The sequence below is a fragment of the Enhydra lutris genome, unplaced genomic scaffold, assembly GCF_002288905.1.
Source record: "Enhydra lutris kenyoni isolate GAN:26980312 unplaced genomic scaffold, ASM228890v2 scaffoldscaffold58, whole genome shotgun sequence".
NCBI lineage: Eukaryota > Metazoa > Chordata > Mammalia > Carnivora > Mustelidae > Enhydra > Enhydra lutris.
In genome coordinates, this window is record NW_019154142.1 from 9,072,457 (window position 1) to 9,096,077 (window position 23,621).

Sequence of the window (23,621 nt, forward strand, 5' to 3'; positions counted from 1 at the left end):
ATGAACATTCCATTCATAATTAGTTTCCCAGATTCCTGTTAATTATAGGTCATTGAATTGACTCAACTTGGAGTTTTTCCAAGCAAGCAGTGTTTTTATTCATAGAAATACAGCTGAAAGTTCCCTGTGATACGGTATTGTATCCCTGACAGTCTGCTGCTTTTTACCTGCTTCGAACCTCCGTTCCCTCCTGTGTAAAATGAGGGTAACTATTCAGTAAGTTGCTATGAAAATCAAACAATGTGAAACCCATATAGGATGTTAAAAATAGCTAAGTTCTGTACAAGTATGTTACTACTAATGAAACCCACCTCTGAGGTCTTACTATAATCAGAACCCACAACTTTTCACTCTAGCTTCATTTCAGTGTATTTGTATTTTTTTTTTTGTATAATACCGTTTCTTTACCAGCCTAACTTCTCACATGCTTTTTACTTAATTAAGCATCTGTTGCTTGGTTATCTGCCATTTGAAGAGATGGGGGTGGGGTGGAGAGGGCTTGAACCATTAAGCACTCACTGCCGGTGCAAGATCAAGGACAAATCAGATCTATTAGAAATTGTGATAATTTTATGAATGTCAGTTCGTCTTCTCCCAACTATATATTAAGTGAGGGAAAGAACCTATTCTGTACTTGTTTTATTTTGTTTTTATTTTTTAATTCTCTATAGCTCCCAGTACTTATTAGGTACATAAAACAAAGCCAATAAATAGTTTGATGGATTTAACTCTATGCAGATCCTACAAAGTAAAAACTTGTTTGAGCACACTATTCCTTCTGTCAACTCTTTACCCTTTCTGCCCTCTTTCTTCCTTAACATTAAACTGGAGATTCATAGTATGAACCATTTGCAAATGGGGGAACTTTTTGTAAAGGGATATTTTTCATGTACTTACCATGGAGAGGTTAGATGGGTTTGAAATAGAAGAGAATTTATCTGGAATTATATTACATTTACTAAAGTCTTGTGATGTCCTAGGCCTGGATATTTTTATATGTGTTATCTCAGTAGTGTCTCACATGAATTAGATAAACATTATCAACTTTGTAAACAAGGAAATGAACTCACAGAGCTAGTAAGAGATGGGACACGGATTTGAACTTAGATCTCTGATTTTAAAATGGTTGTTTTCCATTACATCCGAGGGTTATTAACTCTGGCTTCATATTAGAATCATCTGGAAATTTCTAAAAAGTATAGTCGTCAGGGCAGCTGAAATAATTGGTCTGGAGTGGGTCCCTGATGTTTGTCTTTTTGTAAACTCCTCAGGTGATCCAAGTGAGCACCTAAAGCTGAGGAATGTTGCACTGTACATGGTGTCTCCTGACCACTGGTGCTCTCCCAGTACACCCCACCCCCCAGTTTTTAAAGCTTTTGTTATTTGTCAGTGAGTATTAATGGGATTTTCTCATCAAAAGCATGCAGGGTTCCTTTTAGAATAGACAGAATATCCTGCATAGTACACATTGCAAAGATACAGTGAATATAATGGAGTATCTTTTTTTTCGTCTGTCAATCTTTCAAAAATTAAAATAGATTTTTTTTTTTTTTGGTCTTAGAATTCTGTTGTGCCTTCTGAAGTGAAAATGAGCTTGATTACTTGTTGAATTTGTTTCTATCCCTCTGATTTTAGGAAAGTGATAAACTGTAATTTAGTCTAAGAAGAAAAACACTTTCTCAATTTACAGTAGATTTGAAAGGTAATAAATCAGATTGTTGGTTATAAATCTATAGGTAATTTACACGGGGAAGTAGTTAATTAGTCTTGGCCCACCACTGTGTTGTAGCTCTGTAAATCTCTATTCGGGAAACAAGCTACTTTAAAGATCGTCTTTTAGATTAAATGAAGACTTATTTATAATTGAAGATCATTCTTTTTTTTTTTTTTTTAATTTTAACAGGAACACATAGAATAATTGTTTTTTTTAACATCATGGAATTTTTGAATTTTGAGGCCCTTTTATGTAATTATTGGCCCAATTTCAAAATAAATTTGAAATTAACTTTTCTTAATTGGCTGAGATACAGTTATTGTGTCTATGTAAAAATAAAGTCAATTACTGGGATTGACATTAGAGATGTTGTAACTTGCTTATGGTTTATTGTGATGTTGAAATTAAAATTTACAGTCTGCTTTTTCAAATTCCTAGTAAGATTAGTTTTAAGTTTCCAGCAATGTTTTTTAAACCATTTATAAGGTAACCAGTTTTTACTGGCTCTGTTTATAGACCTGTGCTATAAAGTGTAACAGTCTCAGATCAACGAGAAACCTCATTTTTTTCACCACCATGCTTATCCCCTCTGTTGTAATATTTTAAGACATGTTAGGAGAGGGAGGAGTTGAGAAGAAATTGTTATTAGATCTTAATTAAAGATAGTAGAGGTAGAACTCAGATGAGCCTGCCAAGACTTGAGGATTCAGATGTTGGCCTAGGTGTTCTTGGACTACCATTCCTGCCTCCACCACCATTTCACCATTTCATTTCCCCATTTTTGGAGGTTAATGCAGTCGAAATTAATGGAAGGTAAATGTAACTAAACTGTTTCCACAGCATGAGAGGGGAAGGCTTATGGTAGTTGAAATGGTTGGAGGAAGCAAAAGGGGACATGAAGCGAATTTGGTATAGTAAAGTGTTGCAGCTGGATTGTGTTATGGCTCTCAAGCTTCCCACATGGTTAACAAAGGCCACTCTGTTGCATAACTCCAGGAGGCAGCATTCACACAGAATTGTATGTGAGTGGTGCAAGCTCTGTGGCCCTTGGCCAGACTGGATGCTCCAGCAGTCTTGTGATGATGAGGTTTTGGCAGAACCACTTTCTCATACTGGTTTTGACAGTTACATTTACCTTGTTGCTGAATCTGGAAGCTCAGTGTCTTCTCTTGTTGACTCTGAGGCAGCCTATGATCATTTATGTAGTACTTACTTTGTGCCAGATACTGTTATATTTTGCATGTATTAACTAATTTATTTCTTCCAATGACTGTGAATATGTACTATTAATATCTTCATTTTACAGGCAGTTCCATTTATAGGAAATTGGAACACAAAATTTAAAAGTATCTTTTTTAAGATACTCAAACTCCAGTGGCTACTAAATGGCAAAGCTAGGAAGTAGACCAAGGCAGTATGGTTCTAGAGTGTTCTCTTTTCCCACCATGCCATGCTATATTTGGGATTCTTTCTTTTTGTTGTTCCTCATTTCCCTAAATCAGTCAGTCTTATCATTATTTAGTCATTTAAACATTGATTGAGCATCTGTTTTGTGCCAGGAGCTTTCTAGGACTGAAGAAAAAGGCCTTGCCCTCATGGAACCTATATTTAGTTGGGGGAGAGAGACAGGAAATAATTCGACATGTGAATTGGGTAATTTCAAATAACTGAAAATGTCTAGATAGAAAATAGAACAGTGCCTCAGTTTGAATTAAGGGGATCTTCTCTGAGGAGGTGGTGCTACGTCTGTTGCGACTTGAGTGATGAGAAAGCAGCAGCTCTGGGAAGATAAGAAAAGTGAGGATTCCAAGCAGGGGAATAAGCTTGGTGTTTTCTAGGTACAGAAGAGAAAAAGCATATGACTTGGAGCTTAGTAAGTAAACAACTTGATGGACAGTGAGATCTCAGAGGACTTCAGGAGCACCTGAGTTCCCAGGGGGTGAGAGGGAAAGACGTTTTGGTTGTTCATCCACAGTTTGGGCTGGGAGTCTGCCCGTGTTACAGGCAGTAAGGAAGTGCAGTGGATTTTTAAGGAACGACTCCACTACTTCTGAAACCATATTGTTAAAGTACATCATAAAGCATTATTCCTCATGGCCCATTAGAAACCTGTGGGAAGTTACTAATGATACGATTTGATTTATGTTTTGAAAGACCATTCTAAATGTTCCTGTAGCAGGGATACAGGTGGAAGGACAGAGTCCAATTAGGCTGTCACAGTGGTTCAGTGAGAGCTGATGGTGCTTATGAGAAGTCGTGGCGGTGAATACAGAGAGAATAAATTACATCTGAATATGTATTTATATTGATTACTTTCCTTGATGTCAGTCTTCCAGGCGGTAGCACTTCTCTTGTAGGGCAAAGGAACAAATGTCATTGCTCAGTTTATTATGAGACAATTGATAGCCCAGGTTGAAATTTGCCTGAGATCCAGGTTTTATTACTCTTTTGATTCATTCAAATGACAAATTCCCTAGGGTACAATCCTCCTGCCAAGATGAGTATTTACATGTGGGATTAGGGATTAGCCTTCTTTAAGACTGGCACTCCTCTCAGCCTTAATGCAGAGACCAGCCCTCTGGTCCTCCCTTCTTCTGTCTTCATGATGAATTCTCAGGGGGCCCTGAAGCCTTCCCAAGGCTTCTTTGCTTTGGTCCTCCCCCACCCCAACCAGATGGAGCTCAGTGCTATAAACCTCAAAGAGAAGGGCTCATGGAAACACGTGGGTGTAGTTTGTCGGGCAGCATCCAAGCACAGTGCCGTGTTGCCACAGAGAGTTTGCTCCCTGCCATGGTTCAGCTGAACACCCTATTAACCTAGGATTCTCTTAATATGACTTGACTTAGAAGACAAGTGAGTTTGAAGATACAGGGTACCTACCTGTTTAACGCACTTGCCTTTGGCAGCCTATCAAGTAATTTAATTTTTTTTTGTTTTGTTTTGCTTTACAAAGATGTTTACATATTACATATAAAGAAATTAATTCAAATAGGTTTATACTTGGACATGCCTTCTGCTATGTATTTTGAAAGTCTCTGGTCAAAACACTACATGTATTACAAGGCCGATTGTAGTACTGATTCGAATAATACCGTTGATAAATGCAAAATTTTCTGAAGCTGCGGTTTTCAACTGTTTGCTCTTCTCTTTAAAGAAAAGCTTAAAGTCTGTGTTTTATGTGCTGATACTTATTCAGGATGCTGTAAATCTGTTCTTTTTGACATCAAAGATCTTCGAAGATTAGGAGGTGGACAGAGTGTGTATGTGGAGGCTGCCTCCTTTCCTACAGCTGGGGGGTCCCAGCCGGCAAAGCCACATTGCCGAACTGAAGCTAAACAGCAGTCTCTGCAGTCCCTTAGATGTCCTCCGCGCCTCCCAGGGAGCTCTTAGACACACGTATTATTTGTGACATTGGAATGTTAAAATTTATTTTGCCTTGAGTTCTTAACTCATAAAGCTTAAGTGGAAGAACAGATATATTGTTTAAAATTGCCACCTTTTTTCTTGCAATTTTTTCCCATGTCAGTAACAAAGAATAGAAAACTTTATTTTTTAAGCTTCTTAGGGAAATAGTTGATTTAAAAATTTTTTTTTCCTGAATTTTAAAAAATTTCTAAGACCAGTATAAAACCTTAAATCAGCAATGAGAGAGAAAAGTTGGTGGCCACCAGGATCTTGAGGAATTCTATTTTTAATATCTTTATTAAAAAAATAGATTCACTTTCTATAAGGGAGTCCTTCAGTTGTGTGATTCTTAATTTTGTAGCCTTCTTAAATGAATAAGCTAAGTTTAAAAAACAGAAACCAACTTATCAGTCATACTGTTCTTGGCTCTGGCAAGAAAGATTTAAGTTATCTTCCCTTCTCAAATTCTTCAAATAAACTAAGTGTCCGCTAGTTTTAATTTTCTCCTACTTAGTTGTTCTGTTTTAGATTTAGAACTAAGTTAATGTGAAAGTTCTTGAAATTGATATATATGTAATTATAGTTTAAAAAACAAACAGCTAAAGATGATTATGCTTCTTTTACCTTCTTTTACTTGTAGGTATTGCTTTCATGAAAATAATTTTTATGACTTAATTATAATAACAGCATAGTTACATTCAAAGTATTCTTGATTCTTGGTGTAACAAGTGAGTATGTTCTTGATTCATCAGTATTTAGGAAGAGAGTTCATCCTTACTTCAGTTTTATTTATTTATTGACTAGGGAATAGAAGATACACTGATCTAACAAAATTCAGTGTGAAAGATGACTGGTTATACACTCAGTTTTCTCAATCTCAGGACTGATTTTCTTTTAGTTTCTTCTATTTGTGTCTTATTAATAACATTGATTTTTAAAAGGTAGATTATTCTTGGTTGGAATGTCTTTAGTAGTATTGAGGAAATAACCTGTTTTATATGGGAACATAACAGTTTCATAAGAAGATTAAAACTACTATTAATTAATAACATATCTTTTATTATGTCTTTATTCCTTTAAAACATAGTTGTATCAGACTGGTTTGAGTCAGGATATAGAAACCACACAGAGGGTTAAATGGGGTATGATTCATAGGAATAATTAAACTCTGATAAAAGAGTTAGTAAAGATATAAGAAAATTGCATGTGGTACTCCAGGATGAAGGGATTGGAAAGTCACGCTTACATGGATTCTCTAGCCGAGGCTGGATTTAGAACTTGTTGGAGAAGATATAGTTCAATACCCTGGATTAGTAGAGAAATTCACTCCTTAGCCCAGATTGGAGCTGGTCTGCAGTCACGGGGCAGTCAGGACAACTGGAGCCCAACAACTAGCAGCATGTGGCCTGGGCATGCAGAGGGAGTGGCAGCTGTATGGGAGGTGGCAGGTGAGCCACCCATGTGGGCCTTCAGAGGAAACTAGGGGCTGACAAGATCTAGGGGTCCTGTCTTTAGTGTGCCTACGCAGACAGGAGCCTCCTTCTCCTTGCAGTGTCCTTTTAGCACTCTACTGAGAAAGCTTAATGTGGTTGTAAGAATAGAAATGCTTCAGGGGCGCCTGGGTGGGTCAGTTGGTTAAGCATCTGACTCTTGGTTTTGGCCCAGGTCATGATCTCAGGGTCATGAGATTGAGCCCGGCATTGGGCTCCATGCTGGGCATGGAACCTGCATAAGGTTCTTTCTCTCTTTCGGCCCCTCAGCCTTACCCCTGTGCTCACGTGTGTGGGCACCTATGTGCGCATGCACCCTCCCTTTCTCTCAAGAAAGAAAGAAAGAAAGAGGCTTCCATTGTGTCTGTTATGGCAGGGCATATATTAAAGGGTCATTTTGAAACTGAGAGTCATTAAATGATAAGGGGCACAATAATGTTCCTTTTTCCAGTTTATTTTTTTGCCATATAGGTATGTAAAAACTTTTGACTAATTCCCTTTCTGTACTTTTTATTGTTTGTGTTTGCTTGCCTTCCTTTAGCCCTAGCCCTACTGACACTTTGGGTCAGCTAAGTCTTGGCTGTGGGGAGCTGTCCGGTGCATTGTAGTATGTTTAGCAGCATTCCTGGCCTCTACTCAGTGGATACTAATATCACACATAAACAGTTATGACTGCCAGAAATGTCTCCAGACCCACTGGTGAGCAAAAGTCTCTCCTGGTGAAGAGCCACGGTTTAAAAAAAAACACTCAGTTAAAAACAATCTAGATCTCTCTTATAATAAAGATTGGCTTGTGGTTTTTAGCAAATGCTATTTTAATAAAAGAGGGTGTCTTAGAGAATTATAAAGTTTTGTTTTTGGAACAGGTATTAGAAACTATTCAGTTGAACCTCTTTATTTCATCTATAAGTGAATTAGTCAGTTTGCATTTGATTTGTTTCTAGTCACCTACCTATTTAGTTGCATACCTAGGTTTGGAACCCAAAATGTTTTCCAAAAAAAGTTATGTATATAGTATTCTCTTGTTCATTCTTTGATTTAAGAGTATATGTTAAGAGGGTACCTGGGTGGCTCAGTGGGTTAAGCTTCTGCCTTCAGCTCAGGTCATGATCTCAGGGCCTTGGGATCAAGCCCCGCATTGGGCTCTCTGCTCAGCAGGGAGCCTCTTTCCCTTTCTCTCTCTGCCTGTCTCTCTGCCTACTTGTGATCTCTCTCTCTCTCTCTCTGTCAAATAAATAAATAAAATTTTTTTAAAAAGTTGTTATGTATACACTTTGCCTTATCATCAAATCTCTAGTATCTACCAGTGAGTAAAATTTCAGGTATCATGAATCATTTTATTTGGCTATCACATTCTTGCTTGATACTTGATGATAGAAGGATACTTGTTTAAAAAGCATTGAAAGAATAATTGATTCATATATGAAAGGACTGTGGTTAAAGGAGCTACTCTTAGCATTAAGGAACAGTTTTGTGGTTGCAACTGTTGAAACGGTTGTGGGCCTTGAATCAGAAGACTGAGAGTTTGGTCTTAGTTCTTCATGAAACTCATAACAACCTAGGCCTTTGTTGTCATCTGTGAAATTACTTTAGACTAACTGGATTCTGAGTTACCTATCCTACTACTTCTGTTACAGTATGAACTCCCAGACTGAAATTGAGAATGAGACTAGAGAAGGCCTAGAGACTGTCACAGTCTTCCAGGACAGGGATAGAAGAAAAGAAAACAACTAAACTTTAGTCTTTTGTATAATTACAATGACTGAGACAGTATCCGCACACTGGCAGTAATTTGGATTGAGGTGAGTCTAGTCTAGTAGTAGAGAATGTGCTTGAGTACCAAGCTGATCTGAAATTCTGGTGCTGTTCATGTACTTTACAGAGACTTGATTCAGACATAAACTTTTGACTATAAAAAATAATTTTAAAGTAGGATTCTGTGTAGGCCAAAAGGTGACTCAGTTGGGTTAAGCCTCTGCCTTTGGCTCAGGTCATGATCTCTCGGTCCTGGGATCGAGCCCTGCATCAGTCTCTCTGCTCAGCGGGGAGCCTGCTTCCCCCCCACCCCCCTGCTTGCCTCTCTGCCTACCTGTGATCTCTGTCTGTCAAATAAATAAATAAAATCTTAAGGGAAAAAAAGAGTTACTTAAAAAACAACAGAATGGGAAAAAATATTTGCCTAGATTTATCAGTAAGGAGCTTGTAGCCAGAATACATTTAAAAAAACAACCTTACAACTCAACAGTAAAAAAGACAAACAACCCACTTAGAAAGGGAACAAAGGATTTAATAGGCATTCTCCAAAATAAATATGTAAGTGGCCAGTACACAAATGAAAAGAGGCTTGGCATAATATTCATTAGAGAAATGCAAGTCAAAACCATAAGCGGGGAGGGGGCGTGTTCAGTTAGTTGGGCATCCAGCTGCTTTAGATTTCAGCTCAGGTCAGGATCTCAGGGTCCTGAGTCAAGCCTCACCTGGGGCTCCATGCTCAGGGCAGAGTCTTCTGGAGGTTCTCTGCTCCTCCCCCCACTCTAGAGCACTCACTCACTTGCTCTCAAACACATACGTCTTAAAAAAAAAAAAGTAGATAACATTTCAGACCCACTAGTGTGACTCTAATAAAAGGGTGGTGGGGAGACACGTGGGTGGCACAGTCGGTGAAGCCACTGACTCTTGATTTCAGCTCAGGTCCTGATCTTGGGGTCCTGGGCTCAGGCCCCATGTTGGTCTCTGCGCTTGGTGGGGAGTCTGCTTGAGGATGCTCTCTCCCCCGCCCCTCACTCATGCACACTCTTTCTCTTAAATAAGTAAATCTTTTAAAAAAAAGAAAGAAAGAAAAGGTAAAGATGGGCGATAACAAGCGTAGACATGGATATGGAAAAACTGGAACCCTCATACATTGCTCATGGGAATGTAAAGGGTCACAGCCTCTTTGGAAAACAGATGGCAGTTTCTGAAAACATAGTTACCATATGGCAGTTAAACAGTTATCATATAAATCAGTAGTTCTACTCCTAGGTTTATACCCAAGAAAATTGAAGATACACATCCAACACAAAAGTTTATATGTGAATATTTATAGTAGCATTATTCATAATGGCCAAAAACTAGAAACAACCTGAATCTCCATGAATTAATGAATGGGTGAACAAAACAAAAAAATTTGTCTCCATACAAAGAAATATTATTTGTCCATAAAAGTGAATGAAATCTGAGACATGCTACAACTTGAATGGACCTTGGAAACAAGCTAAGGAAAAAAAAAATTAGGTACAAAAGTCACATAATGTATTATTCCATTTATGTGAAGTGTCTGGAATAAAGATTAGTAATTTCTAGGGGGATAGGAGGAGAGGAAAAAGTAGGGATAACTATTAATGGGTATAGGTTTCTTTTTGAGAGGATGAAAGTATTCGAAATTAGATACTGCCAGTGGTTGTGTAGTACTGAATATACTAAAAAACACTGAATTGTACACTTTTAAAAGGGTGAATCAAAAAAATAAGAGGGTTAATTTTACAGTATATGAATTACATCTCAGTAAAGTGGTTTTTCTTAAACTGAGCCTGAAAAACTTATAAAGGAGTTATTTAATCACTGAGATTAAGCTACAATTGACAGTCATTGCTTAAGTGTCAGTTCCACATTTTCTTCAAACCCTTTCCTGTAATTTTGTCTCTTTACTGTCTAATGTTTATTGTGTTTGGTGTTTTTGTTTCCTTAAGTAAGTTCTGGTTAAAACTTAGATCACTTGAAGCCGTCTTTTTCTTGTTTAGATGTAGGAATAGGATAAGGAATCTAGACATTCATTTCTGGTGTTTTTGCCTTGATGACACAAGTAGTCATCTCTTCAGGGTTTCTCTTATGAGATGAAATGTATATGTAAATACCTAGGAAGAGGAAGCAATAGTGTAGAAAAATATATTTTATATTTTGCTTTATGTTTAGTTATGGAAAGATAAGTTTAAGAAAAAATAATATTAAATGAAGCTTTTTCAAAAACTTCAAAGAGAATGTTTAACAACTTTCATTTCTTCATGTGAGTTTTTAAGTTATAATGTTCATTTTTAATAACAGATAATTTATCATTACAGATAGATTTGACCAGTTTTGGGCCATCAACCGGAAACTCATGGAATATCCCGCAGAAGAAAATGGATTTCGTTATATCCCTTTTAGAATATATCAGGTAGGAAGTGACATTTTTAACAGTACCAACTTGTGAATGCCTCAAACATCTTACTTCTTGAAGTAGTGTGGTGTAGTCCAAAACTCTTTAAATTTGCATAGTAACTGAAGGGTATTTGTTAGGGCTTTCCAGAGCTCTGTCTTTGGGTGACAATCAAGTCAGAGACTACATTGAAATATTTTACTCATATGCAGTTGATCCTCATTGTTTGCGGATTCTGTATTTGTAGATTTGCTTGCTTTCTAAAATTTATTTGTAACCCAGAGTCTCAGTACTCAGCAGCGCTCTCATGGACATGTGCAAAGCTACAGAAAATTTGATTCACCCAACATGCACATTTTCAGCAATGTTTTACCTTCTTGTTACTGTTTTCCTACAAGTGACTTTTCCCTGTCTGTTTAGTGCTACCCTTTTCACATTTTTGTGCTTTTTATTGAGGATTTTGCTTTAAATGGCTCCTGAGAGTAGTACTGAAGTGCCATCTTTAAAAAGAAATGCACAGGGACGCCTGGGCGGCTCAGTTGGTTAAGCATATGCCTTCGGCTCAGGTCGTGATCCCAGCATCCTGGGATCGAGTCCCACATCAGGCTCCTTGCTCAGCAGGGAGCCTGCTTCTCCCTATGCCTCTGCCTGCCACTCTGTCTGCCTGTGCTCACTCTGACAAATAAATAAATAAAATCTTAAAAATAAATAAATTAATAAAAAGAAATGCACATATAGGGTGCGTGGGTGGCTCTGTCAGTTGAACGTCTGACCCTTGATCAGCTCAGGTGATGATTTCAGGGTTGTGAGATCAAACCCTGGTCCGGCCCCATGCTGGGTATGGAGACTGCTTGAGATTCTCTCTCCATCTCCTCCTGCCCCGCTGCCATGTGTGCACTATTAAAGAAAAAAAGAAACACACATAAAACAAGGTTATGCATTGGTCAGTTGAAGAACATTTTGTGACCAGAGACACACAGTACCCCAACCTTATATTTCCCCCAGTAACAGTGGTGGCTTGGTAATTGCTAATTCAGTGTTTACAGTGACTTTATAAAAACCACAAATAAGGGGAATTAATGTATTTAAGTGGTGAGTCTTTATTATTGCACAACAAAATAGGTAAGTAGAGCTCTCCTTATGGCACACTTTCATGGAGTAAAGAAATTCCTGTTTCTGTGGAGTACTTTAAAACTCCTAGGTAAAAAGTTTTGCATATAGCAAATTCTTTGTAAATATTTGTTGAGTGAATGGTATTCCAGAAAGTAAGTTACCTACTATCTTGAAAAAGCAGTTGAGAATAGAAATTGGAAACATAATATCACAGATATGGGCTCTAATCCTACAGAACTTCTATTCAAACTCAGGTTGTGTCATAAATTCCCCTTATAACCTTTTTTAGTATGCCAGTCTTTACTCTGCTACTCTGTAGTAATTGTTTAAATCTTTTAGTGAGGCATCAGTCACATAACTGTATTAAAGAGGAAAACAGATTGATTGAAAGCAAGTACACAAAAATCCCAGCAGAGTCAAAGAATGAAAAGTGTTTCTGGTTTAAATAAGGCTTCTTTTCATTGATTTCATTAACATAATGGTAGATAGACTATTTTTAGATCATGGATTCATGTTATGTACAATAGAAATAAAATGAGAAAAATTCCTGTTGGAATAAGACCAGATGATTTAATTAGCCATGCTTCTTTGTTTCCTTTTTTTAATTCCACAAGTCTTTGTTAGCCACAGATATTATAGAGGGGTTTGGAAATACCACAGCTTATTTATTTATACATAATTTTGTATTATGAAGAATCTGAGGCATTTTACACAAATATATAATCAGAAAATAAAAGATTTAAAGTCAAAGCCATATATCATGAAAAATCTGAGGTAATTTACAAGAATTTATAATCACAAAATAGAAAAGAATTTAAAATCAAAACCACTGAAAATTAAAAAATGGAAATTTAGCATGAAATTACATAAGCTAGGAATGAGTGAGATGCTCAGATTTATTCAAATTGACCTGCACATTTGACCCTGAGTATTCTTGTAGCCAGAGCAAGGGAAACGAGATGGGGTAACATTTTTTTTTTCGTTATACATAAGGAGAAAACCTACTAGATTATTAGGGAAAGCTAAAGCTTCTCATGCATTCCATAGGGAAGAAATTTCTCATGTGACTTCATTTACAGGGAGTAGAGCAATATATTTTATAACTTACCTGTAGTAAAAATAAAGTAGTTTTCATAAAGCTGCTTCCTAAAGTGTTATTCAACAGTAGCTAAAGACAATGAATTATAAGCCCTAGATCATCCACAGTATAATAAAAAATTGGATGAAGTAACGGGAAGGCTAGTACTGGAAAGACTTAGGTTATTTTATGGAAGAATGTTTATCAAATAAGAAGGAGAGTAAATGACGGAGCAAAGCATTTGGGGATCGGAGTTAACAGTAAAGGTTAACCCAGCAAATGAGAGGTCTGTGGAGAACTGTGAAGGACTAGAAGGGGGAAAATTATTGCTACTCATGTGGGAAAGCATCAGTCTTTTCTGTGTATCGAGGACTAAAGCCATCTGCTGGAAAGAGAGGCGTGCAACAGTTTTGGAAACTGTTCTGTGTGACAGTGGCCAAGTAGAACGGTTCCTGTAGTTGCATAAAATGATGTGAGAAGGAAAGATGGCAGGAAGACCTAATTGTATTAGAGAAGAAATATCTCACATTAGATACCTCTCTATTAACCACCTACTCATTCTGTAAGGGAAGCTTTTACAGAGCTAGATTCACTGGTGGTAAGCTTTTAGTTATTTCACAGAGAAAAGCCAAAAATGGAGCCGGATTTCATGGACTAAGTATAATACTTACAGTGAATAGGATTCTTCATGTAGTCTGTAAATCCCAAAGAGAGAGTCTACTTCTTCACCATCACTGACATAGAGATTGGTGGTTAAAGTACATATTAAAAACCATAACAGGTTATCATAGAATTTCAGAGTAGTCCTTAAGTTTTCTGAGTGGATTTCAAAAACAACAAAAAATTTTTTTTTAAGTAAGCTGTATGCCCATTGTGGGGCTTGCACTCACCACCTTGAAGTCAAGAGTTGCATGCTCTGCTGACTGAACCAGCCAGGCAGCCCTCAGAAATGGTTTTTCAACAGCAGCCCACTTTAGGGCCAAGCTTGGAAGGGGAAGTTGGGTGGGGACAAGTGGGATTGGCTCAGGTGGTTGGACCCCTCTCTTGGGCCCTGACAGTTTGAAAGTCATCTCTCAATCTAGACAGATTCAGGTGCTTTGTCCAACTTAGATAGTTTTGATCTAGCCTGCATTTTGGATCGAGTAATACCCTCAGAATGCTAGTGGTATTTTTGAAGGTAAGGCTTGATTGTATGGGCTCATTGAAGGTAAGGCTGAATTAAAAAAAAAAAATCTGTGTAGTAGGTTTAGCACAGTCTCTCATATACTGTGAGTGCTTCATAATTACTTAATTTGAAGTATTAAATAATAGGTATTAAAAGCACCAAAGATTAAAAACAAAAAGAAAAACCTGTCAAAGGTCACATAATGTTAAAGCTTAAAAACAGACTTTATAGTTAAATAATCTTGAACTGAAAAAGCTAGCAATTTTCCTTGGATTTAAATGTATGATGACTTTAACAAGGATAGTGCTACTGTAGTAGTTAAGAAGACAAAATACTTTTAAAGTTAACCAGGGGGCACCTGGTTGGCTCAGTCCGTTAAGCATCTGACTCTTGATTTCAGCTCGGTTCATGATCTCAGGGTCCTGGGATCCAGCCCTGCATCAGGCTCCCTGCTCAGCAGAGAGTCTCCTGGAAATTCTCTGTCTCCTTCTGCCCACCCTGCCCACATGCATGTGTGTTCTCTCTCTCTCTCTTAAATAAATAAATCTTGAAAAAAAATAAATAAAATTAAAATGAAGGGAGAAGAGCAGGAGAAAGTGAAAAAGAACTAAAGTGTTGGAAGGGTTGAAACAGCAGTATATGGTAGTGTCAAGATCACAGTTTTGCTTTATTCACTTAGTAGAAAATTGTTTTGACCATTTTCTGCTTCTGTTTCCTAGTCTGATAGTTTGTGACTACATGTTAACCTCTTTGAGCTCAGAGGTTGGAAAATTTTGGAGACGTAAAGGCTAAAGCACTTGTCCTTGAAAAAAAAGCTTTTCCTAGAAAGAGCACTCAACTAGGACTAGCACTGAACTAGGAGGACCTCCACGGTTCTGTTGGGGGGTCTGACACTGACAAGCTTTGTGCTCATAGCAGGTTACTCAGCCTGGCTGAGCCCTTGTTTCCTCATCCATAAAATGAAAGGGGCATGACTAAGTGAATTTATACATCTGGTTAGTTTTTCTTCAAAGAAGCCGTATAACAGGTTTGTATAATTCAATCAGTAACACTCTTATTTTTTAAAACATTTTAAACTCCTTACTTCAGAGCAGATGTATTGTTCTTACAACAAACATAGTCCTTTCATTTACGGTGCTTTATGACTTTGAGTCACTTCTGAAAATGAAGGTAGTTTATCTTTTTCATGAAGACAGGGTAATTGTTTTGTTCATGCGTTGTGTCCCGGGTCTGGAAAAATGCCTGACATGTAGTAGGCATTTGTGAGCGTTTGTTAATTCATTAAATCATTCCTTCTGTCCTCAGTAGTTGATTTGGGGCTACTCCATTATACCATGAGCTCCGTAGTAATGTACCATAATGCATTCCCAGGTCCTAGAAAAGTAGCTTATGTGTGGAATTTAGTGAAATAAAATATAACAGAAAGTCTAAAGACATTCCCCAAAGAGGAGTTTCAAAACTGTTCTGAGCTATATACCTCCTAGCACTTACTTGAATAGGTAGGTTCTGGCACATGTACTTCACTGTAGTTTCTATACTGTGCATATTTAAAGCTCCTATAGGGAAAGTGTATTATACTATCATTACTTACTGTGTAGGGGTTATTATTGTTAGAATGGTGGTGCAGATGTACAGAGTGGGGGTGTCGTTTTCGTGTTTATCATTATGTTCAGGGAAAGATTGTCAGATCTATTCAGACCTCTCATTGTGGTATCACAACAGAGAAGGATTTGGAGAGAGAAAATGTGAGGGGGGAGGGAAAAGAAAGAGAGAATGAATGTGTGAGAGAGAAAATGGTTTTATAAAGTTCTATAATTAGACTGAAAGTGGGAAGCTAGAGAATTCTTAAAATTTGCTTGACAAAATGTGGCTGCCAGGTGGGGACTCTGTTAGGAAATAGCTTGCTGCCTGATCTTTCCTGTGCGAAGGAGTTGATAGTTTTTCCTCAAACAGGAGGAGCCAGCTTTCCTGTTAGCTCTGTGTCTTTCCAACTAGGTTCTTAATTGAATTTGATTAAAATTTTAGGAGTAAGGTATGTAAGTGAAAATAAAAATTTAGGAGTCTTAGTTTTTGCCCATTTCCTTACTTTTGCCATTCCTGGCTTTTTCCACTTCTCTATTGTGTATTTTTGAATCTTCCTTCATGCTTGACCACAGAAAGATGGGCTCTGCTTTCTGTTTTCCTAATTATATGGTCTAACAGGTAATGCAGGCTTCTGTTGCTGACTCCTTTACAGCAGATTAGTTTGTATGATTAGGATATTCCATTAAGTGTAGCTTTTACTTATACAATATTTTGATGAATCTGCACCTTTCATTTCTTTAACACAACAGATATAAATTGTGCTATTTGAGACCTTAAATTCATAATAAATATAAGCAGAACCTGAAAATCTAGGTCTATTAAGATAAATGAAAGGCGGGGCGCCTGGGTGGCTCAGTGAGTTAAAGCCTCTGCCTTCGGCTCAGGTCATGATCCCAAGGTCCTGGGATCGAGCCCCACATCGGGCTCTCTGCTCAGTGGGGAACCCGCTTCCTCCTCTCTCTCTCTCTGCCTGCCTCGCTGCCTACCTGTGATCTCTATTTGTCAAATAAATAAATAAAATCTTTAAAAAAAAAAGATAAATGAAAGGCATCACTTTTACTAAAATATTTTTCTTTGCGGAATCATAGTAAAATTCCTGCATAGCAAGGGGTTTGAAAAGGAAGGGGCACTGAGCCTCCTTAAGTCAGACCCACTTCATCTTTGGAAGCCTCGGAACCACCATATGAAGTAGGGATCATTGTCTGACTTTTACCTATGAGGAGGCTGAAGCTGAGGGATTTTAAGTTACTGGCTCAGGGGCACACAAATGAAATGTGAAAGAACCAGAAATCAAACCTAGGTGAGACTTACAAAGTATAATTAAGTTTACAGAATTTTCAGGTCATAATTATCCTGTAAAGTGAAATCCACCTTGACAAATTGATAGAAACCTAGAAGACCTCTAACTGGCAAGACTCTCTAAAGGCTGCCTTATGTTCAGATTGTTGGAAAACTTCAGTTATTTTTCATCTGTAGCTTGATTGTATGGGCTCAAAATGAGTCTAATCTAGTGACAGACTTTTAGTGGTATAAGTAAAATAGGTACAAAAGTAATCTAGAGATGCAGTTAGACCAAAAATGTGTCATTTCTGTCATTTACATAACAGTTTAGTTTGGTGTATGAGTTTCGGGTCTGTGTTCCTGAAATCCAGGTGCTTCATATTAGCTGGTATTCTAGAGATGAGGTTGATGGCAGCAGAAAGTGTTTCAGAAATGTAACCTAAATGTTATTTAGAATAGCACATGTAAACAGATGGTGGTTAATGAGGATATCTGTTAAAAAGTTTTGTAAAGTGATTATGAAGGCCTTAGGCATTGGTATTTACATTGTAGAGTGAAAATTGGACACATTTTGTTGTGTCCTTCAAGAAGCAATGGATTCATAAATGCTATGCTGCCAATAACACTTTGTGTAAGAAAAGTTTATTTTATGCATTCATTCATTCAGCAAGTTCATTGACTCATAGAAATTTGCACGCCATGCTCTGTGCTGTGTATGGGGGATACAAATGTTGATTCATAGTATACGTCATCCTTCATAGAGCTTGTAGTTCAAAGGGGGAAAGAAGCTAATCAAGTAAGAATACAAACAAATGTAAAGTCACAGCTATAATGATTGGTGCTGTGAAGCAAAGATATATAATACAACAAAGGCCTAAATCCTCTAAGGAAAATTTGATCTAGTTTGGGAGGGCAGAGAAGGCTTTGTTGCTGAAGTGTTATGTCTCTTGAAGAGTTGGCAGATGGGCGGAATTGAGGAAGGCAGAGTGATGAGAAAAGCTCTGTAGGCAGAGGGGACATTGTTAAGTCTTGAGCATGGAGTTGAGGGAAAATAAGGTTGCAAATGTAAGGGTTAGATCATATTAAGGAGTTTTCTTTTTATCCTCTGAAAATTTTTAGTAATCTTAATATTCATTCATACTTGGATTGCTTAATTACCTCCTTTATTCTGTATGTTATTCTAGAGTTATAAATAAATTCAGAGAATCCTCTTAGGAACAACCTAATGGTATTAGTTTTAGTTTTAGTACTTGTTTTCTAAGAAAGTTAACATAATTCTTAATTGTTTTTGGAAGTTGTTCATCAGTTAAATGATGTCAAAGATTAACTTGTCACTTCCTATACTGAAGAAGGAGTCAAAATTTTAAGTTGGTTTCAGAAATGCTAATTTAGGGGCGCCTGGGTGGCTCAGTGGGTTAAGCCTCTGCCTTCAGCACAGGTCATGATCTTGAGGTCCTGGAATCAAGTCCCACATTGGGCTCTGCTCGGTGGGGAGCCTGCTTTCCCCCTCTCTCTGCCTGCCTCTCTGCCTACTTGTGATCTCTCTCTCTGTGTTAATTAAATAAATAAAATCTTAAGGAAAAAAAAAACAGAAATGCTGATTTATGAATTTTGAGAAGTGAGAACAATAGAAATGTGTGGCAAATTATGGTGGTGTTTGTTAGGATCCCCCCTCCTCCAGGGTTTTGACAGTTTGGGTGATTCTGTTCTTTAACCATTTTCCATTTTAGTTGATATCTTGCAATAACATGTAGCACAAGAGGCCAGAGAAAAAGAGCAGGGACTTACTGGGTGGTAAACTGAGCATTACTACCTTTAATTTTGTTTTTTTGGTCATTTCCAAAAGAAATACTGACTAATTTGTAATATATATTTAACTGTATTTATCTGGGCACAATAGCCCAACCAAACTGACACAGGAAATTTGCCATCACAATAGGTATATAGGTATCTTTGAGACTTTGCTTTTCATTCTTTTGGGTATATACTCAGAAGTGGAATTGCTGGATTATATGGTTAATTCTTTTTTAAATTTTTGAGGAGCTGCCATACTGTTTCATATAGCAGCTGCACCATTTTACATTACTACTAATAGTGCACAAGCGTTCCAATTTCTATCATCACCAGCACTTACTATTTTGTTTTTTGTTTTTGATAATGTTGTTTTTAGATGGAAGATGTATCTTTTTTTAAATTAGTAGTTACATCTTTTTTTTTTTTAATTAGTAGTACATGTATTTTTTTTATTGTTAAGAAGACCCCTCCCTATACATCTGCAGGTTGTGTACATTGTTATCTCACCATCCTTTCTTATAAGATAGATTTTTTATATATATATCTTACTCATCTAGAATTTATTTTTATGTACTGTGAAATATACATCTTTTTTCCCTTCCATCTGCTGACTTGTTGTAATAAGACCACTTATTAAATAAACTAGGGTCTGGTAAACCTTTTCTTTAAAGAGCCAGATAGTATATATTTTCTACTTTGCAGGCCAGATGGTCTCTGTTGCACCTGTATAACTCTGTAGCTTAAAGTAGCCACAAACAGCTTACAGATGATGGACATGGCTATGTTCCAGTTAAACTTTATTTACAAAAACAGGTGAAGATCACAATTTGATTTGCAGGCCATACTGTATTGACTTCTGATACAAACTGTCCTTTTCCTGCTAGATAAAAATGCGAGGTCAGCTTTACATTAAAATATTTTAACTACTGGGATCTATTTTTGGTTTTCCTGTTTTGTTCAGTTGGTATATTTATTTATTCTTAAGCCCATATTACTTTTATTTGATTTTATTTAGTTCTCTGATACCTGCTGGGGAAATTCACCCCCCTTTTTCTTTTTAAGTACTTTCATGTTTATTCTGCCATTAATTTTTTCACATGATTTTTAAAATAATTTTATCAACTCCCCATGGCCTCTTGTTCATTTATAAGTGAAAATATATTAAATTTCTATTTTTAATTTTAGTAGAATTAACCTTCTTATGTTATTAAGTCTTCCCAGATAAGAAGATGATACATCTTTCTTATTACTCAGATTTTATTTTCTGTTTAGATTTTAAAATTCTCTTCAAATAGGCCCTGTACTTTTCTTTTTAAGTGTTTTGTAGGTATTACCTTTCTTTCTTTCACTTCCATTTCTGCATATTGTTTTATGGCATCAGCCAAAAAAAGCAAAAACAAAAAACACCTCTTCCCACTGTGTCCTATCAACTATTTGTTTTTCTTGATTCATTGTATTGCTAGTATTACATTGCTAGGACACTATTGAACAATAATGGTCCTAGCAGACATTTCTCTTTGGTTTCTGCTATTCATTGATACAGTTTTACTGTTTCATCATTTGGAGGGAACTGGGTGGCTTTGTCAATTAAATGTCCACTTTTGACTTAAGACATGATCCCAGGATCCTGGCATCAAGCCCCACATTGGGCTACCCATTTGTGGGGAGCCTGCTTCTCCCTCTCTTCCCTGCTTGTTCTCTCTTTCGGTATCTCTCAAATAAATACAATCTTTTAAAAAAAGGTTCATCATTTAGAATGATACATAGCCTTTATCAGACCAAATGAGTTTCCTTTTAGATTTTTTAAATTAGAAATGGATAGACTCAAAATGGATGAAAGACCTAAGTGTGAGATAGGAATCAGTCAGAATCCTTGAGGAAAACACAGGCAGCAACCTCTTTGACCTCGGCTGCAGCAAATTCTTGCTAGACATGTCTCCAAAGGCAAAGGAAACAAAGGCAAAAATTGTTGAACTATTGGGGCTTCATCAAGATAAAAAGCTTTTGTACAGCAAAGGAAACAGTCGACAAAACCAAAAGACAGCCAACAGAATGGGAGAAGATATTTGCAAATGACATATCAGATAAAGGGCTAGTTTTCAAAATCTATAAAAAACTTATGAAACTCAACACCCAAACAACAAATCATCCATCCAAGAAATGGGTGGAAGACATGAACAAACATTTTTGCAAAGAAGACATCCAAATGGCCAGCAGACACATGAAAAATGTTCAACATCACTTGGCACCAGAGAAATACAAATCAAAACCACAGTGAGATACCACCTCACACCAGTCAGAATGGCTAAAATTAGCAAGTCAGGAAACAGCAGATATTAGTGAGGATGTGGAGAAAGGGAGCCCTCCTACATCGTTGGTGGGAATGCAAGCTGGTGCAGCCACTTTGGAAAACAGTATGGAGGTTCCTCAAAAAATGGAAAATAGACCTTCCTTATGACCCAGAAATTACACTACTGGGTATTTACCATAACGATACAAATGTAGTGATCTGAAGGGGTATATGAACCCCGATGTTTATAGCAGCAGTGTCCACAATAGATAAACTATGGAAAGAGCCCAGATGTCCGACAGACGAATGGATAAAGAAGATGTGAGATATATGTATATAGATAGATATATCTATACACACACACACATATGTATATACAATGGATTATTATAGAGCCATCAAAAATATGAAATATTGCCATTTATTACAATGAGTATGGAACTAGAGGGTGTTATGCTAAGCAAAATAAGTTGATCAGAGAAAGACAATTATCATATGATCTCACTGATACGTGAAATTTAAGAAACAAGGTAGAGGATCATAAGGGAAGAGAAGAAAAAATGAAACAAGACAAAACCAGAGAGGGAGATAAACCATAAGAGACTCTTAATCTTAGGAAACAAACTGAGGATTGCTGGAGGGGAGGAGAAGATGGAGGGGATGGGTTAGCTGAGTGATAGACACTGGGGAGGGCATGTGTTAATGGTGAGCACTAGGTGTTGTGTAAGATTGATGAATCACAGACCTGTGCCCCTGAAACAAATAATATACATATGCTATTTAAAAATAAGTGAATTTATTTATTTAAGAAAAGAAATGGTTGCTAAATCATTGAGTAGCTTAATGAAGCTACTATTTTTCTGTTTTTGTCCTTTTTAATTTGGTACTTCTGTTTTTTTTCATTCCTTTAATGTTGACCTTCCCTTTCTTGAAGCTCACAATTTTATTATTGAAAGATCCTACCCGTTTTCCACACTGAGACACTCTTACTGCTTTTCCTCTCCATAAGATGAAACCTTTAGAATACTTCACCTTCCCTGTACTCCTCTAGTCTTCCGCTATATAGAGACCCGTATGCCACTTTTTTACTTCGGGTTCCTTAATGGGTAGTCTTTGCTAGAACAGTTCAGTATCTGTACTTTCCGGCTGTTACCAGATTTTCCATTGCAGGTTCTGCCTTCTCTTCCAAGGATACTTGTTTAACATTTATGTTTCGTATTCCAGATATTCCGTAAATATCCAAGGTATCAATTCCTGATAGAGCTTTTGGTAGAATCTCTCCCTGGTCTTCTCTTTCTCTCCCTGCCTCAAGAGTGAGAAGGATCCAGCCGCATTCAGCTTTTCCTTAGCTCTTGGAGTCTATGTGCTTGCTGGTCCATAGTCTTTTGTCCACCCAGAGAGAACACTGCAAAGAATTACAGCTCCCACCATGTAGTCCCTGCCTGCCTGCTTGCCCCGACAGCTGCTTTAGCTCAGGAGAGCTGCTATGTTGGGTAGGAGACAGAAGTGGGAGTAGGAGGGAAAGGGCAAAACATTAATCTTCCTCACTCTCACAGTACCCTTCAAGTATAGTTGTTTATATATGTTATTTTTCATATAAAGAATTATATAACAGTATTTGGGGCGCCTGGGTGGCTCAGCGGGTTAAGCCTCTGCCTTCGGCTCAAGTCATGATCTCAGGGTCCTGGGATTGAGCCCTGCATCGGGCTCTATGCTCGGTGGGGAGCCTGCTTCTTCTTCTCCCTCTGCCTGCCTCTCTGCCTGCTTGTGATCTCTGTCTGTCAAATAAATAAATAAAATATTTTTTAAAAAAAGAATTCTATAACAGTATTCCTTGGGGAAAAGTATCTAATAACTCATATCCTAGCTGTGGCAGTAGCATGCTAAGATATATATTGAAACATCTGTGCTTAGAAGTTAGGATTTGTCTGTTGTAAAAGACAAAATGTAAAGAAAGACAAAATATAGGATGGGTGCTCAGTTCCTAAAAATAACTTCTGATCCAAGTGCAGACAACAGTTATAAAACAATAAATAACTTGCAAGTTGAGGTCATATCATTCATTCTTACAACCATACCACTGTCTATTTTCATAACATTTGCAGCACCTCAAAAAGGGACCATCTACCCATTAGCATTGCTATTATGGACATATAATTTAATATGTCCTTTTTTCACAGGATGTAATACTTTCAAAGTTCACCCATCTTGTAGTATGTACCTTATTCCTTTTTATGACTGAATAACATTTCATTGTATAACATAACACGTTTTGTTTATCTCTTGATCAGTTGGTGAACATTTGGGTAGTTTCCACTTTTGGATTATTGTGAATAATGCTTTCATGAACTTTTGTGTAGAGGTTTTTCAGTGAACACAGTTTTAAGTATGTACCTATCACTAGAACAAGTGGTAACTCTGTTTAACCTTTTGAGGACTGCCAAACTGTTTTCCAAATTGGCTGCACCATTTTATATTCCCATCAACAATATGTGAGGATTTCCATTTCTTCATATCACTGCCAACACATGTT

General features: G+C 37.2%; 1 protein-coding gene across 3 annotated transcripts in view; it reads left to right on the forward strand.

Moving 5' to 3' along the window:
* The window catches only part of LOC111158319 (autophagy related 5), a 129,274-nt gene that overhangs the window by 62,932 nt on the left and 42,721 nt on the right, over positions 1 to 23,621 (forward strand). For 2 of the 3 annotated variants that reach the window (XM_022520291.1, XM_022520293.1), the window contains one exon: positions 10,707 to 10,801. In XM_022520291.1, coding sequence (XP_022375999.1) covers positions 10,707 to 10,801 — 95 coding nt within the window. The remainder of the gene's footprint in view (positions 1 to 10,706; positions 10,802 to 23,621) is intronic. The other variant, XM_022520292.1, reaches the window with a different exon arrangement.